General features: G+C 38.8%; 1 protein-coding gene across 1 annotated transcript in view; it reads right to left on the bottom strand.

The window, feature by feature from the left end:
* LOC134077886 (transient receptor potential cation channel subfamily M member 2-like) overlaps positions 1-14078 on the bottom strand; it is a 40181-nt gene that overhangs the window by 21190 nt on the left and 4913 nt on the right. Inside the window, exon 2 of the mRNA XM_062533526.1 lies at positions 4655-4823. Coding sequence (XP_062389510.1) covers positions 4655-4823 — 169 coding nt within the window. The remainder of the gene's footprint in view (positions 1-4654; positions 4824-14078) is intronic.

Consider the following 14078-nt stretch of genomic DNA (forward strand, 5'->3'; position numbering starts at 1 on the left):
TAACATACGCATATAAAAGTCAACTTTTCTATTTTATATCGGTTATATGTGATGCAGTATATACATGCTGAGGGCAGAATTGTCAACATTTCGAACGAAATCTAAGTTGAGGCATAACCTAGTTTGCTATGGAGAACGCACATGTTAACAGAATGAACGGAAGTTGAAAACAGTATCGTAACCATCGCAACGATACATATTTCCGGGTTAAGGAAAGAGGTGGATACAACGGCATCGAACACGATTCAGCCAATCACAATCAAGGACCGCAACTATCCGTTTTAGAAAGCAGCGTAGCAGTAGGGAGGGAAAGTAATCTCATCGCCACCTGGTGGTTGCGTTCCTAGAGGCTAGCGGGAGTGGATGGGATTTTCTTTTAGAAAAAATATATCTCGGCCCACGATCGGAAGTTAGTTAAATGCCTTCAATATGCTATCCATGTAGGTCAGCTCTATTGCTTCTAGTGGTCATACTTTATTTTTTAGGATCAGTTTAATTGTTTTGAGTTTGTTTGTAACATGGTGATAACGAACTACAGTAGCTAGCTACAGTAGCATTTGACGTCACCAGTTTGGGCGCTCCATCTCCAACTGATCAAAACGGCAATTTGCTTAACTTGCTTATCATATTTTTGTAATAACAGAGAGCGATGTAAACCGCGTGGTAATTACCTTTATGTTGGGATAACTTGTGTTGTGCTCCTACTCACACAAGAGCTGGCAGTAAGTGTGATTGTCTACTAACTAACCAACTAGCTAACAGGCTAATAAACAAACCATGCTAGGTGAGTAACGTCGTCGAAGGGTGTCACGTCACTTGAAGTTGTAGTCCATTTATGAAATGAAACGAGCAATTACGTTTTTTTTAAATAAGGCGAAATAGAGTCTGATATTTTCACAGTTAGTAGATTATTACAGTATGCCGACTGAAAAATATTTTTGGTGGATAAGATCGCTGGTATAGCTGCGTAGTATTTTTTTGAAAAGTCGGTCTATGGGACTTAACATTGGAGCTGCTCTTCGATAGGAACGCAACCACTTGGGGCGCTGGTTTTCACTTTCCCTCCCTGTTGCCCACATCCTGTAACACATAAGCTGCAGGTGCAACACAAAGACTGTTGAAATCTGAACAACATGGGGAAAAAAACAACAAGAGCAAAGGTTTAAACAAAGGAGGAACAAAGGTTTAAAACTTAATTTAGGATGGTAGCCAGCTTTGGCCGTAATCAGCAGGAAACTGTTGCTCAAGCCTATTGAAGTGAATAAAAGGAGAGAGCTAAATAAATTGGAGCACACCCTCGAAATCTTGCCTATAGACTCTGTATGTGTTCACGCAAGAGTACTCTCTGTCAGCACAGTTGCTTGTTTATATATACAAAAAAGTTTTTACGGCGTCTTTTGAAACTGTTCTCCTACCTCCATTGCTAGTTCATGACTCTTGCTTTATGATAGCAGTGTGTGTCTCTACATTGCGAAAGATACAATTTTACCAAGTGTTTTTAATATCATATTACGATGAAAAACCAAATTTGGTGAAAATCTGGTGGCCTCTGCCCGAAAGCTGAAGATTGGTCTTCATGGATGATTTGGAGATTTTGTGCAAAGAGGAATGGTCGAAGATCCCTCTTTCTGTTTCCTCTAATCTTGTGAAACATTATAAGAGAAGATTAGGTGCTGTTTTATTAGCAAAAAGGGGTTGTACAAAGCATTAACATCAGGGGCGCCAATAATTGTGGCACACATGATTTGATGTAAAATAATTATTTCTTAATGTGGGATTTTTTCCCTTCTGAATAAATGAACTTGAATTAAAGGTTGGATTTTACGCTTTTTATTTATTTATGTATTTGTATTTATTTCTTTATTTCTTTATTTATTAAACAAATAGCAACCGAGTTGCTGTTACAGCCACAACTCACGCTAATAACAGTAATTCGCCGCACCTAATTCTATGTCCAACTTCACTCTCGGAACCGCACGCACACACACTCACACACACACACACACAAGCTCACATGCACACACTTAAACTCCACCCCCAGTTTCCCTTTTTTGTTGATAATCCCCCCTACTATAAAGGGACACAATAATTTCATGAACTCAACTCAAGGTAACAGGTAACACATCACACACAATTAACAGGATATCACAGTATTGTGTTTTACTTAAAAAATAAAAAAAAAAGTCTATCTATAGGCTACCTGAATTTCTGAAATGTAATATTTGTAAATATGGTATTGCTACACTTTATGGCAAAAATTGCACTGGTCTGTTAGACTAAACAATATTTGTGTTGCTTAAGCTTATATTATGTATTCAGTCATTATTCAATGGTATACTAAAAATCCATGTGAAAAAAATTACTTCTCACTGTTCTCAGGTCAAATATTTATATGCGATTAAAATGTGATTAATTTTGATTAATCAATTACAAAGCCTCTAATTAATTCAATTTTTTTTTTTTAATCGAGTCCTAGCCCTAATATTAATATTAAAAAAATCAGTATATATATATGCAAGATTTACAGTACACTACATCAACACAATGGGTAAGATGTCAAATATGGATTACCAATCAGACGTGCATTTCATAATATATTAACCTGCCATGCAATAGAAAGTCATGTTTATGATTAAACTGGGGACTGACAATGCAGACCCAATTCTCATCCTCACAACATATGCTATACTAGCCTTACATGTCACACACTCTCCCCCTCCCCCATTTGTATCTACCCTCCCTCTCTCTCTCTGTCTCTCTCTCTATCTTAGCCCCATGGTCCCCTCATTCTCACCCCCCCACACACACACTCACCTCCTCCCCTTCCCCCATGCCTCTCTGTATCTGAGCCCCATTCTCTCCCTTCCTGAGTGAACTTCGTGAAAATAAAATGGGCAGAGTTGAAATGAGTCAAGAATGACAGTTTGATGCAAAGTAAAAGATAAAGAAAAGACCATGTGTATAATGATTGTATTCAGGTTATATATTGTAGGTGTGTATGCATGTTGTGCAATGGTGGTAAGGAGGCCAACAGAGGATAACCCAACTTGAGGATGAGAGAAGGCACCACAATCCTGCAACTAATTTGCAATGTGTGTGTGTGACAACACCATGGTTAATAGATCTGAAACTTTCCTTAAAGGTGAAATAGAATGGAAATCATTTTTTCTTGGTTTTCATGAATTATGAGAGGTTGCGCATAAACAAAGGGCTATCATGAACATGAGGCATGGTTGTGCCCTCCTTCATATGAAAATCTTGAACTTAAAAATAAACACTAAAAATGGGCAAATTAGAAAAGAGCCTGCTTGTGATGTCAGACATCGCAAAGCCATTGAAGTTCAATTGGGGTTGCCAAAGAGGGCGCCATTAAGTCAAACAGACCATTTCAATACCCAGCCTAAATATATATGTTTTAATTGTTTTAATATGTTTTAATTAGTCTTGTAAAATTGCAATTGAGTTTATTTTTTTTTTAAATCAAAGTTGAATATATACTATTTTAACATCAAAGAACACAGTGCAATACTCAATTCATCCATTCTATGTCCTCTTTAATATTAGATAATGATTAAAGAAGGCTTAAGAACGCTCTGCCGTGTTGTGGTTGACGCATACATTCACAAAAATGTACCACATTTGGTGGGCTTGTGTGTTATTGCTATCGCTAGTCAGAGACAGAGCTCTGGCCTAGGGTGTAGCTAAGGGATTCTATAGCGTCACCTAGCACATTGTCTGTTGTGGTTGACACATACATTCATGACAATTAGGTAGGCTTGTGTGTTCTTGCTGCCGCTAGTCAGAGACAGAGCTCTGGCCTAGGGTGTGGCTTAGGGACTCTATAGCGCCACCTAGCGTGTTCTGTTGTGGTTGACATATACATTCACGAAAATTGACCAAATTTGGTGGGCTTGTGTGTTGCTAATGCACATGCCCACCAACACACACATGTTGCTTTGTTAGATTCCGAGGTCCGCACCGCAGGTGCTCGGGCCTGCCATCGCCGCTTGCGGCTATATTTATAGTTGTGTTTAATTTCATTACATCCACTTTACTCACATATCACTATTGTTGAGATCTTCTTGAATATATAGGTGTCACTTTTGCAAAGATGTTTTTAGTTAGATAAAAAACTTAAAAATGTCAAGGTATAGCAGACTGCCTCCTAGTGTCTGAAAGGCAGGACCTCAGAGTGTTAAACAATTGTTTGCAATGAGTATGAATTAAAGGAGACCTTGGCAACTATTTCAACTTAATAAACCTGTTTAGAAATCATTTGGATGATTAAATTATCTGCTCCAGTGAAAATGGTGACTTACCCCGCTCCCTCTAGCATCCCCAGGCCGAAAACCAACCTTGCTACATTTGAACTTATCGTCCCGGTAAGAGAAGTGAGAAACTCGTTTTAAATTCTTTCTTACCTTGTACATCCATTGTTCTGCTGAACTTATGCTAACCGTTTCGCTAGCTTGTAAACAAGTCCATGTGTTTTATCGAGGGGAAATATAGCTAATCCTGCCAAGGGAGGCTTTAAGGCAGATGAAAAAAAGTGCAATCAAACCATTTGTATTTAAGCATGCAAAAAAGGCGAATGAAGTCAGAAGTGCAACTGAATTAACACAAAGCGGAGACTGAAACAGGCCAACGTGTTCACCTTGCTCTTGTTTTGGCCGAGGCCTCCAAAGTCGATGTCCCCAAAGGCGTCAGTGGCAACCTCATGCGTGTGCTTCTGTTCTTCCCAGGACTGTCCCAGAAACCTCTCTGGCTTGAAAGCATCCTCAACATGGTCGTCTTTCGGGTAGCCACATTTACAAAAGCCTTCTCTGCAAGCACCACAGTGACATAAATAGTACGGGGAGAGAATCAAAATTAGACAGGTGTTTGAGCAAATCAATGTCCTGATAGCTGCTCAGATCATAGTAGTAACATGGTAGTACTGCCCCTGTCTCTTGTTTAAACTTATTTGTCTGCTGCAAAAGGGCTGCAACAGTGCTGACATCCTCCACACTGTAACAACTGTAGTCATCAAATAAATTTATCCTCGCCCTCCTATGACCTGATTCACCACATGCATGCAATGGTATTCAGAATACAGGTACACAGATACATTTAAGCCAGGGGCGTCAAACTCATTATCACCGAAGGCCACATCAGCACATGGCTGCCGTACAAGGGCAAGATGTAACTTGAAAGATTTGCACCAGTCACAAAATCCTTAGCATCGGTATAAAACTTCCAAAATTGAGAAGTTGAAAAGAGCAAAGGGTAGCAGCATGACATGTTTTTTGGTTGTTATGTTTTGCAAAATACGCCATGTATTGTTATGTATTGCCAATACGCAAAAAATGTATCAGACCTTTTAAGCTCTCGTGGGCCACAAACTGTAGCAGACCTCTAAAGCTCACGCAGGCCACATTTAAAGTGTAAAATACCGAATTATTCCATTAAGGACCACTGACTCTGACGCCTGTGATTTAAGCGATTACATTTTAAATAATTATAACATGTAGGCATATTCAAATTAAAATATTTTAACCACATTTTAGCCCTCTCTGTTTATATTGTTTATGTTGATGTCATGTTGTCATGTAATTGTTATCTTTTGGAAAATTATCTTAATGCCTTAAATAAAAAAAATAGGAAATATCCAACCTTTAAGGACACCAGTTTTCTATGAATGAATAATGTATATAAAATAAATGAAAATAAATAAATAAATGTTTTCCTTAAAATACTGAGGTATTTGAATGCCTACGGTATGTTAACCCTATGTGTAAAATTCTCATAGAGGCTAGCAGATTTTTATTTCTTTTATTTTTTTAAATGCCAGATATTTGTTTACGTGTTGCTCTAAAGTTACTTGAGTGCTCTGCTTCACTTCTTCCCTTCTTCATAACACACAAACACACACACACACACTTTTTTTCCACATACGATTTTGTTCAATTACTGATGGTCTAATCAGATCACCCTGCGGCAATAGCTGTCAACCCTGACAGTTTTTCGGGTTGTTGTGAGAGCACGATTTGACATCAATCTGTAAGGAAAGTCACGTTAGAACTAGCTTCACAACTCGTGGTTATAACGTAGTTAATGCAGCAGTTTTGTAGTACGAATTCTTGCTGTCAGCAGAGGGACAGCAACAGAAAGATAAATGTTGAAATTTGCCGGTATTTTGTGTGAATAACCCAGGAAATTTCCCTTATTTTCAATGTTGAAAATGTTGACAGCTATGCCTGTTGCACAGTAGTATTATAGTTGCACAGTATTATAGTTGTTCAAGTTGGCTTAGCACTATTTTAACAAATAGCTGTCAATTTATTAGATATTCACTATTTCACTTAAAGGAGTCATAGAACGCATTTTTTGACCATTACAAATTGATCTTTGAGCCTAAATAATGTCATATGTAAATTTGTGGGGCTGAAAACGCCCCAGGAGCACTGCTAGGCCTATTCAACTAGCGGCCCGCGGGCCAGATGTGGCCCGCTTCAAATTTCCTGTGGCCCGCGTGTCTCGTCATGAGAATGAACTCGCTTTGACGGGTGTGCATAGATCTTCATATGATTGGCGAGTAGCGCACTGTCGGCCCGCCCCTATTGGCCAGACTAATTCTTCCAGTTATCTTCACTCAGAGAACACAGCACATCACTACACAAACTGACATTTCCAAATGTGTAACTAGTTTAAATGATATCATTAAATGTTGATTAAATTACGATTTCTTACCGCCAAAGATTCTACCTCGAGCGTGCGCAAATCAAAAATGTTACAATCATACCCGGTCTCCGTTCCTCCGAGCCCTCGGGAAAGTTAGTGAAGGAGCTGTGGTTTGTAGAGAATTGCCTCTTGACTTTATATTTCTTCTTTACAGCGATGGATTCGTTGCACAATAAACATGAAAGTCTCGTACTTGTTGCAGAGGGTAAAATGAACGATTCTCGTTGTCAATTAGACGTTTCTTTAGACAGAGCCATCTTCACTCCACTCGTGGGAATGTTATCGTTTGTGATTTGCGCAGGCTCGAAGTTTAGAATCTTTGGCGGTAAGAAATCGTGAAATTATGGAAGCCCGTTTCCGCCACTTGGTGGAAAAAAACTGGCAGATACTAAGTCATAATTATGAGATGCAAAGTCGTAATTATGAGATAGAAAGTCATAATTATGAGATAAAAAGTCATAATTATGAGATGCAAAGTCATAATTATGAGATAAAAAGTCGAAATTATGAGATAGAAAGTCATAATTATGAGATAAAAAGTCATAATTATGAGATAAAAAGTCATAATTATGAGATAGGAAAGTCGAAATTATGAGATAAAAAGTCATAATTATGAGATAAAAAGTCGTAATTATGAGATAAAAAGTCGAAATTATGAGATAGAAGGTCATAATTATGAGATAAAAAGTCGAAATTATGAGATAAAAAGTCATAATTATGAGATAAAAAGTCATAATTATGAGATAAAAAGTCGAAATTATGAGATACTTTCTCATAATTATGAGATGGTAAGTCATAATTATGAGATTATAATAAAGTCGTAATTAAGATTATAAAGTCAAAATTTTGACTTTATTGGTTGGTAGCCTACCTTGACCTCGCATCACTTCCTTCCCGTTCAAAACTGTTACCGGCAGTGTTGCGCACGTTCACACTCCTCAGTAGCCGGCCTACCTAAATCTAACAGAGCGTAGTGCAGCGGGTTAATGATCGGTTTACCATGCCTGAGATGTGGGGTTTGACTCCCAGTAGACCTGCTGTTTTTTGCATATCAAAGTATGATCGATTACTTATTTTTTCTTAGATGACGTTGCCTTGCGGCAAATAAGAGTTTGTGCTTTTTGAACCTATAATATATGACAGGTATATTAGTTATCGAGTTATCGATCGTACTTTGACATGCAAAAAGCAGCAGGTCTACTGGGAATCGAACCCTACATCTCCGGCATGGTTAACCGACCAATAACCCGCTGCACTACGCCCTGCTGAAATGGAATAGAAGAATACTAATTATTCATTCACTTGTTGTTGGGGTTGCTAGGTAACGGTAAACAGAACTAAAAGATCGTATTTCTTGATTTTGCTTACAAACGGACGGCTTTACCCGTTCACTGAATAAAGTTTATGGAAATTTAGCACCACTTTCCCATCTCAAATATTGTTTTAATAATCCTAACTTGTTAGATTTAGGTAGGCCGGCTACTGAAGAGTGTGAACGTGCGCAACACTGCCGGCAACAGTTTTGAACGGGAAGGAAGTGATGCGAGGTCAAGGCAGGCTACCAACCAATAAAGTCAAAATTTTGACTTTATAATCTTAATTACGACTTTATTATAATCTCATAATTATGATTTACCATCTCATAATTATGAGAAAGTATCTCATAATTTCGACTTTTTATCTCATAATTATGACTTTTTATCTCATAATTATGACTTTTTATCTCATAATTTCGACTTTTTATCTCATAATTACGACTTTCTATCTCATAATTTCGACTTTTTATCTCATAATTTCGACTTTCCTATCTCATAATTATGACTTTTTATCTCATAATTATGACTTTCTATCTCATAATTTCGACTTTCTATCTCATAATTATGACTTTGCATCTCATAATTATGACTTTTTATCTCATAATTATGACTTTCTATCTCATAATTACGACTTTGCATCTCATAATTATGACTTAGTATCTGCCAGTTTTTTTCCACCAAGTGGCGGAAACGGGCTTCCATATGAAATAGATAAACAGAGGCAGAGCTGGCATTACTTTTTCTTTAAATTCAATGCTAAGTATATTTGAGAGATTGGTGCTGTAGGCTACTGTGTGTGTTTGAAACACGTTATGAGCCTAATTATCTTGAAGTAGGCTAGGCTAGTTAAATCAACACTGCAATTTTTCCCACTGATGCATGGCAGCTATCAGACATCAGGTATGAAATACTATGGTTAGCCTGGGTGTTTTCAAATACTTGTATAGTTTGTGTGGCAGCCTATCACCTGTCTGAGAAGATTTTTTTTATGGATATGGATAATAGGCTATGTTCTTAGTTTCTATGCCAGTGTATAAAATTCAATTGAATTGAACTGAATTTTACTCTGATTTTATCAAATATTGTTGAATACAATTATTTTGCGGCGTCTTATTTCATGCGGCCCCTGAAAACCCAGTGATTTTTCCATCCGGCCCTCTTGGTACTGAAGTTGAATAGCCCTGGCCTAATACAAGGTCATAAATAAGCCTTGCAATGAAACAGTTTGTTTTTCCCGCCCACTCAGCAAGTTCATGAATATTCAAATGAGATGCGCGCTGATTGGTCTATTGGCCGATATGTCCTGAAAGTTGATTGGCTCAATCCACCGGTCTGAAGCTAGAGCAAAGTGAAACTACGTTTACTGCTGGTAAATAAAGCCAAAGTCTTTGATAAAGCTATCAACAATGGATTTAAATAAGGAATACAGCCGTACATGTATAAACCGAGTCAGAAGAAGGTTCTGACGAAGATTAAGTGCAGCAGATTCCCCAACAGAATGAATGTGTTAGATTGGTAAATTTTATCAGTACATTTCTTAGTATAGTAACTCTCCAAAGTTAGCTGTAATAACGCTGGCATTACAACGTCTCTGCCATAGACCACATATCTAGATACTAGCATCGTAAGAGCAGTTTAACAAGAATTATTAATCGAAGGTATGCAAATGAGAGGGGCCGAGGGGTGTATCTAAAGGGGGATGGGCGCCTATTATGTGTTATCTGAGCTCTGTTCAGATTGGAGCATTTCAACAAGGCTGTTTCTATTTCCCAATTTGCATACGAAAGCAGGCGGGGGACGCGGTAAAGTCTTTGGTGTTGTCCTTTGGACACTGCTCGCAGCCTAAATTCAACAGGAACAAGGTGAATGTGGTTTTGAATTCTAGGACTCCTTTAATTTTTGTTTAATTGTGAAGACACACCATTCATAACATGTTTCTGTTTAAAGCTCAGACAGCTATGAATGGCTTGGAATGTAGAATATGTACAATATTTTGGGGCGTTGTGCAATATTGCTCAGGCATCTCAAAGTGCCTGGAGGAGAAAGCTAAGCCCCTGTAGTTCTACAGCTGCCGAAAGTGGGCAGGTCTGTGGCACCGTGGTAAGTGCTCACGGCAACATATGCTCAGGGTTCCCATAGACCTCTGAAGTTCGCCTACCAAAAGCTACCATCTTTGCCCAAATAAGGAGATCCGGTATCTTGAGATTTTTTCTATGGGAAAATAACATGGGGATTTTCAATTATCGCACCTGTTAAACTCTCGCGGGGATGATGACATTGGAAATGCAGACCTTTTTCGCTACACAGTTTTGTCCACTGCCGTCTAGTGAATACTTTGATCTTCGATAGGTGACGACGGCACACTTTCACCTTTGCTACCCCAGAGCTAACTTACAATGCAATTTGCCATAGGCAGTTAGCTTCAATTAACTCCCGGATCTCCTTATACGGGCAAAGATGGCAGCTTTGGATCCTATTTGTAGGCGAACTTCAGAGGTCTGTTACAAACAGGCTTATCCACCAGGTTCACCCGGATCGTTCATTCTCACTATAGGGCACTATTACAACCACTTACAGTTTTTTAAATCACTAACATTAGCGATAAGTTAGTCTATTAGCTGGTTTGATTTGCATTGAGCTCAATGAGCATCAAACAGGCTAATAGGCTAACTGATAAAAACACATCTCTAGGTATGGTGAAAGGTATGTGATGAAGTGGGGTAATTTTAATTCCAAAGGCCAAGGGAACTTCAGGATGCACAGATCCATGAAATAACTGGCCATTACAAATGAAAATCTGCCCCTCTCTATATGGGAATTTATAGGGGGGCAAATACAGTACTTACAGTATGCCCCCTGTATTTTAAGGAAGAACATTTATTTATTTACGATACATTCTTCATTCACAAAGAAAATTTGTGTCCGGAAAGGTTGGATTTTTACCTTTTTTTTTTAATTAAGGCATTAAACTTTTCACAGCACTGTATATTGTTTTTGAACTGATATCATTGCAGAAGCAGAGGTTTTTATAATAGGTTTATAATATTGTTTTTGCTATTGTGGGATGTTGTGTGTTAACATTTGCAAATAGTAGAAAACGACATGAAAAAGTCTGAATGGTATGGCCACAAAAGGCTGATGCTGTGTGTTTAAAGTTTTGAAAATGTGACAAATGTTTGAACAAATACTTGTTAGCGACTGAAAAAACTGTAATGGATTTGACATGAGGATTTATGCTATGACGGATGTAACGACTTCCCCTATGCAAAACAGAGGGGAGTTTTGTGGAGCCTGGACTGTCTACAGAGGCCACGTTTTTTCACAGTGTGTTCAGGGGACAGGCAGCTAGCAGATGGTGAGGAGGTGTTTTTGCACCTGTAAGTATCTCCTTACAGACGGCATCTCGTCATAATCGTGGTTACAGCCCCCAGTTACCGTGGTTACCATGGCTGAAACACCCCCCGTGGGGGAAAACATTTGTGTTCTGCTAGCAAGTTAGCCCATTGACTTTCATGTGTGATATTAGCATGTTTTTCCCCACAGAGGTGGCGGCAACCTTCTAACCTTCTATGTACAGTGTATGTAGGCAATAGTACAAATAGGGAAACACAGTTCAGTTTAAAAAGAGGCCACAGCAAGTGTTTGTGGTCAGAGAAACATTCTGCTTTTTCATCAGCTATTTATTCTTCATAACTCGGCTTTTCCTAACTTCATGTCCATCAGCTATTTACTTTACAAAACTCATGGTTTTACTAACCAGCAGTTTGTCCGTCAGCTCTTTATTTATCATACATCAGGTTTTGATTCTTATTTTGCTGATTGCTGTTTGCCATCTGAAGAATATGACAGTTGCGGACAGTTGGTGTTGTGACCTAGCTTCACGGGTAATCGGTTAACCCTATGACTGAGACCTAGGCTGTTTTAAAGGCATTTTCGCTACCTTCAGTTAGAAGCATTTATCCTGGTCAAATGCCATTCACACAGGCCACTAGGGGTGGCACGGTTCACAAAATCTACGGTTCGGTTCGTATCACGGTTTAGGGTCACGGTTTTCGGTTCGGTGCGGTTCTTGTTATTTTTTCTTTTAGGCTACTCTTTAACACTCCAGAAACATATTTCCGCACATAGCTTAATCATCCACAATTAGGCTAGAGTAGGCTATTTAGAGAATAGTTATCATGTAATTTTTTATCAAGATGTAAAGCTTGTCTTTATTTGAAACACACACACATTATGTAATTATTTATTCATTCTATATACTGACATGTCTGATATTCATAACAGCAAACTTTATGCAGATTATAGCCTATAACTCCACCTCTTAAATTCAGCTGTCTGGCTGAAGCCTCAAAATATTGTAAACAAAGTAGCAGGCTAAGCTCATCATACTCTACTGGTTGGACTGTTCAGTTTCCCCACGTGTGTTTTAGTTTCAAGGTAAGCTAATAGGCTACTTTTTCTCCTTGGGACAGGCCCTTTTAAGCCTTGGAGTTGAAAACATTGGTATTGAGATGGTCAGTCAACTTGAATGCAGGAGATTTTATCAAATGTCTGATGCTAACCGTTTTTAACAGTAATTTAGCTAATCGTCTTCTGTGCGTCATTGAGTTCACGATTGTGAATGTTCTATTTGGATTAATGTGCATGTCGAGGGCGGGTGTCCGCACGAGAGCGGGCCAAGGAGAATGAGTTTACTTCTACTGTTTGGTAAAGTTGCACGCATAGTCTACAGTTGCGGAAGAACATGCTTCCACCCGAGCAGGGTCAGGTGCATCAGTTTGACCACGCTAGGGATGATCTCTCGCACTTGCCATTTCTAAAACCTTGCGCGCAGCACTCAAAACTCTCGCACGTAAGGGAAACACGTCGTCACATATGGGAATCAATTGCGCATGCCATAACTAGCCTGAACCGTAGGACCGTACGACGAACACACACTCCGAACCGTGACATGCGAACCGCACGGTTCGGAGCATTTTTCAACAACCGTGCCACCCCTACAGGCCACATATAGTTTTTTTCAGCACTGTCTACCCAGATCTGCCTCAATATCATGTATTAATACTTGCATTGATTTGATTTTGATTTTCAAATAATAAAAATACAAAAAGCATACTATACAAATTCTTACATTTTGACGTGTATCTCACCACAGCAAGCTGACAGCTCAACATGACTTTCATGTTTGTGCAGGCCTGACACAGTTTGTTTGCCCTGGAAATGGCAATATACTGTAAGAACCATGGTGGAGGGATACTTTGGGGCTGAGCAATGTACAGATATATGTGGTGTGTGCCTTACAGAAATAAATGGCAATTTTTATTTAGTGATGAAAAATGACTTTTTGCGCAAAACCTGTCTGAAAACAGCTTTTGCATCGGGCTCATAGGGTTAACTTCACAACATTAGGAAGATCAGACCTTATCTGACACAAGATTCCACACGGCTTCTTGTAGGCCTACAGGCCATGATTATGGTTATGAACATTAAGGACCTATTGACTTTTCCAGCTATATTTGTAATCATATAAATCTCTAGTGTTCCGCAGGGCAGGCTTTTATTGGGCTGGGGGCTGGGAAATAGCGTCTATGCACCTCTAAATTGTGCTTATCTGCCTCTAAATTGGGTTAAAGTTCACACACAGAGGTGCATGAATGGCTTAGAATTTAAAATATGTAAAATATTTGGGGGCATTGTGCAATATAGCTCAGGCATCTCATTGTGCTTGGAGGAGAATTCTAAGGCCCTGTAGTTCTGCCTGTCCAGACAAGTTTAAGCACACACATGTATTTTTCTTCTGTACTCTATACAAGAGGACATAGTGGGGTACGAATTGTCATGAAATAATGGTCCCGTAGGATTTTTTTGCTAAAATTGATTTTTTTTGTTTTATTTGCTTTATTTGGGGTCCTACTGTTGAAAAATGACGGGGTGCAAATTTTCTGACCCCATTTTGCCCTTCCTCTGGGGGGCGCTTTCTCACCTTGGCCAGGATACTGACTGCAATCATACATCTACTAATAATGATCACATTTTCACAAT

The sequence above is a fragment of the Sardina pilchardus genome, chromosome 4, assembly GCF_963854185.1.
Source record: "Sardina pilchardus chromosome 4, fSarPil1.1, whole genome shotgun sequence".
NCBI lineage: Eukaryota > Metazoa > Chordata > Actinopteri > Clupeiformes > Clupeidae > Sardina > Sardina pilchardus.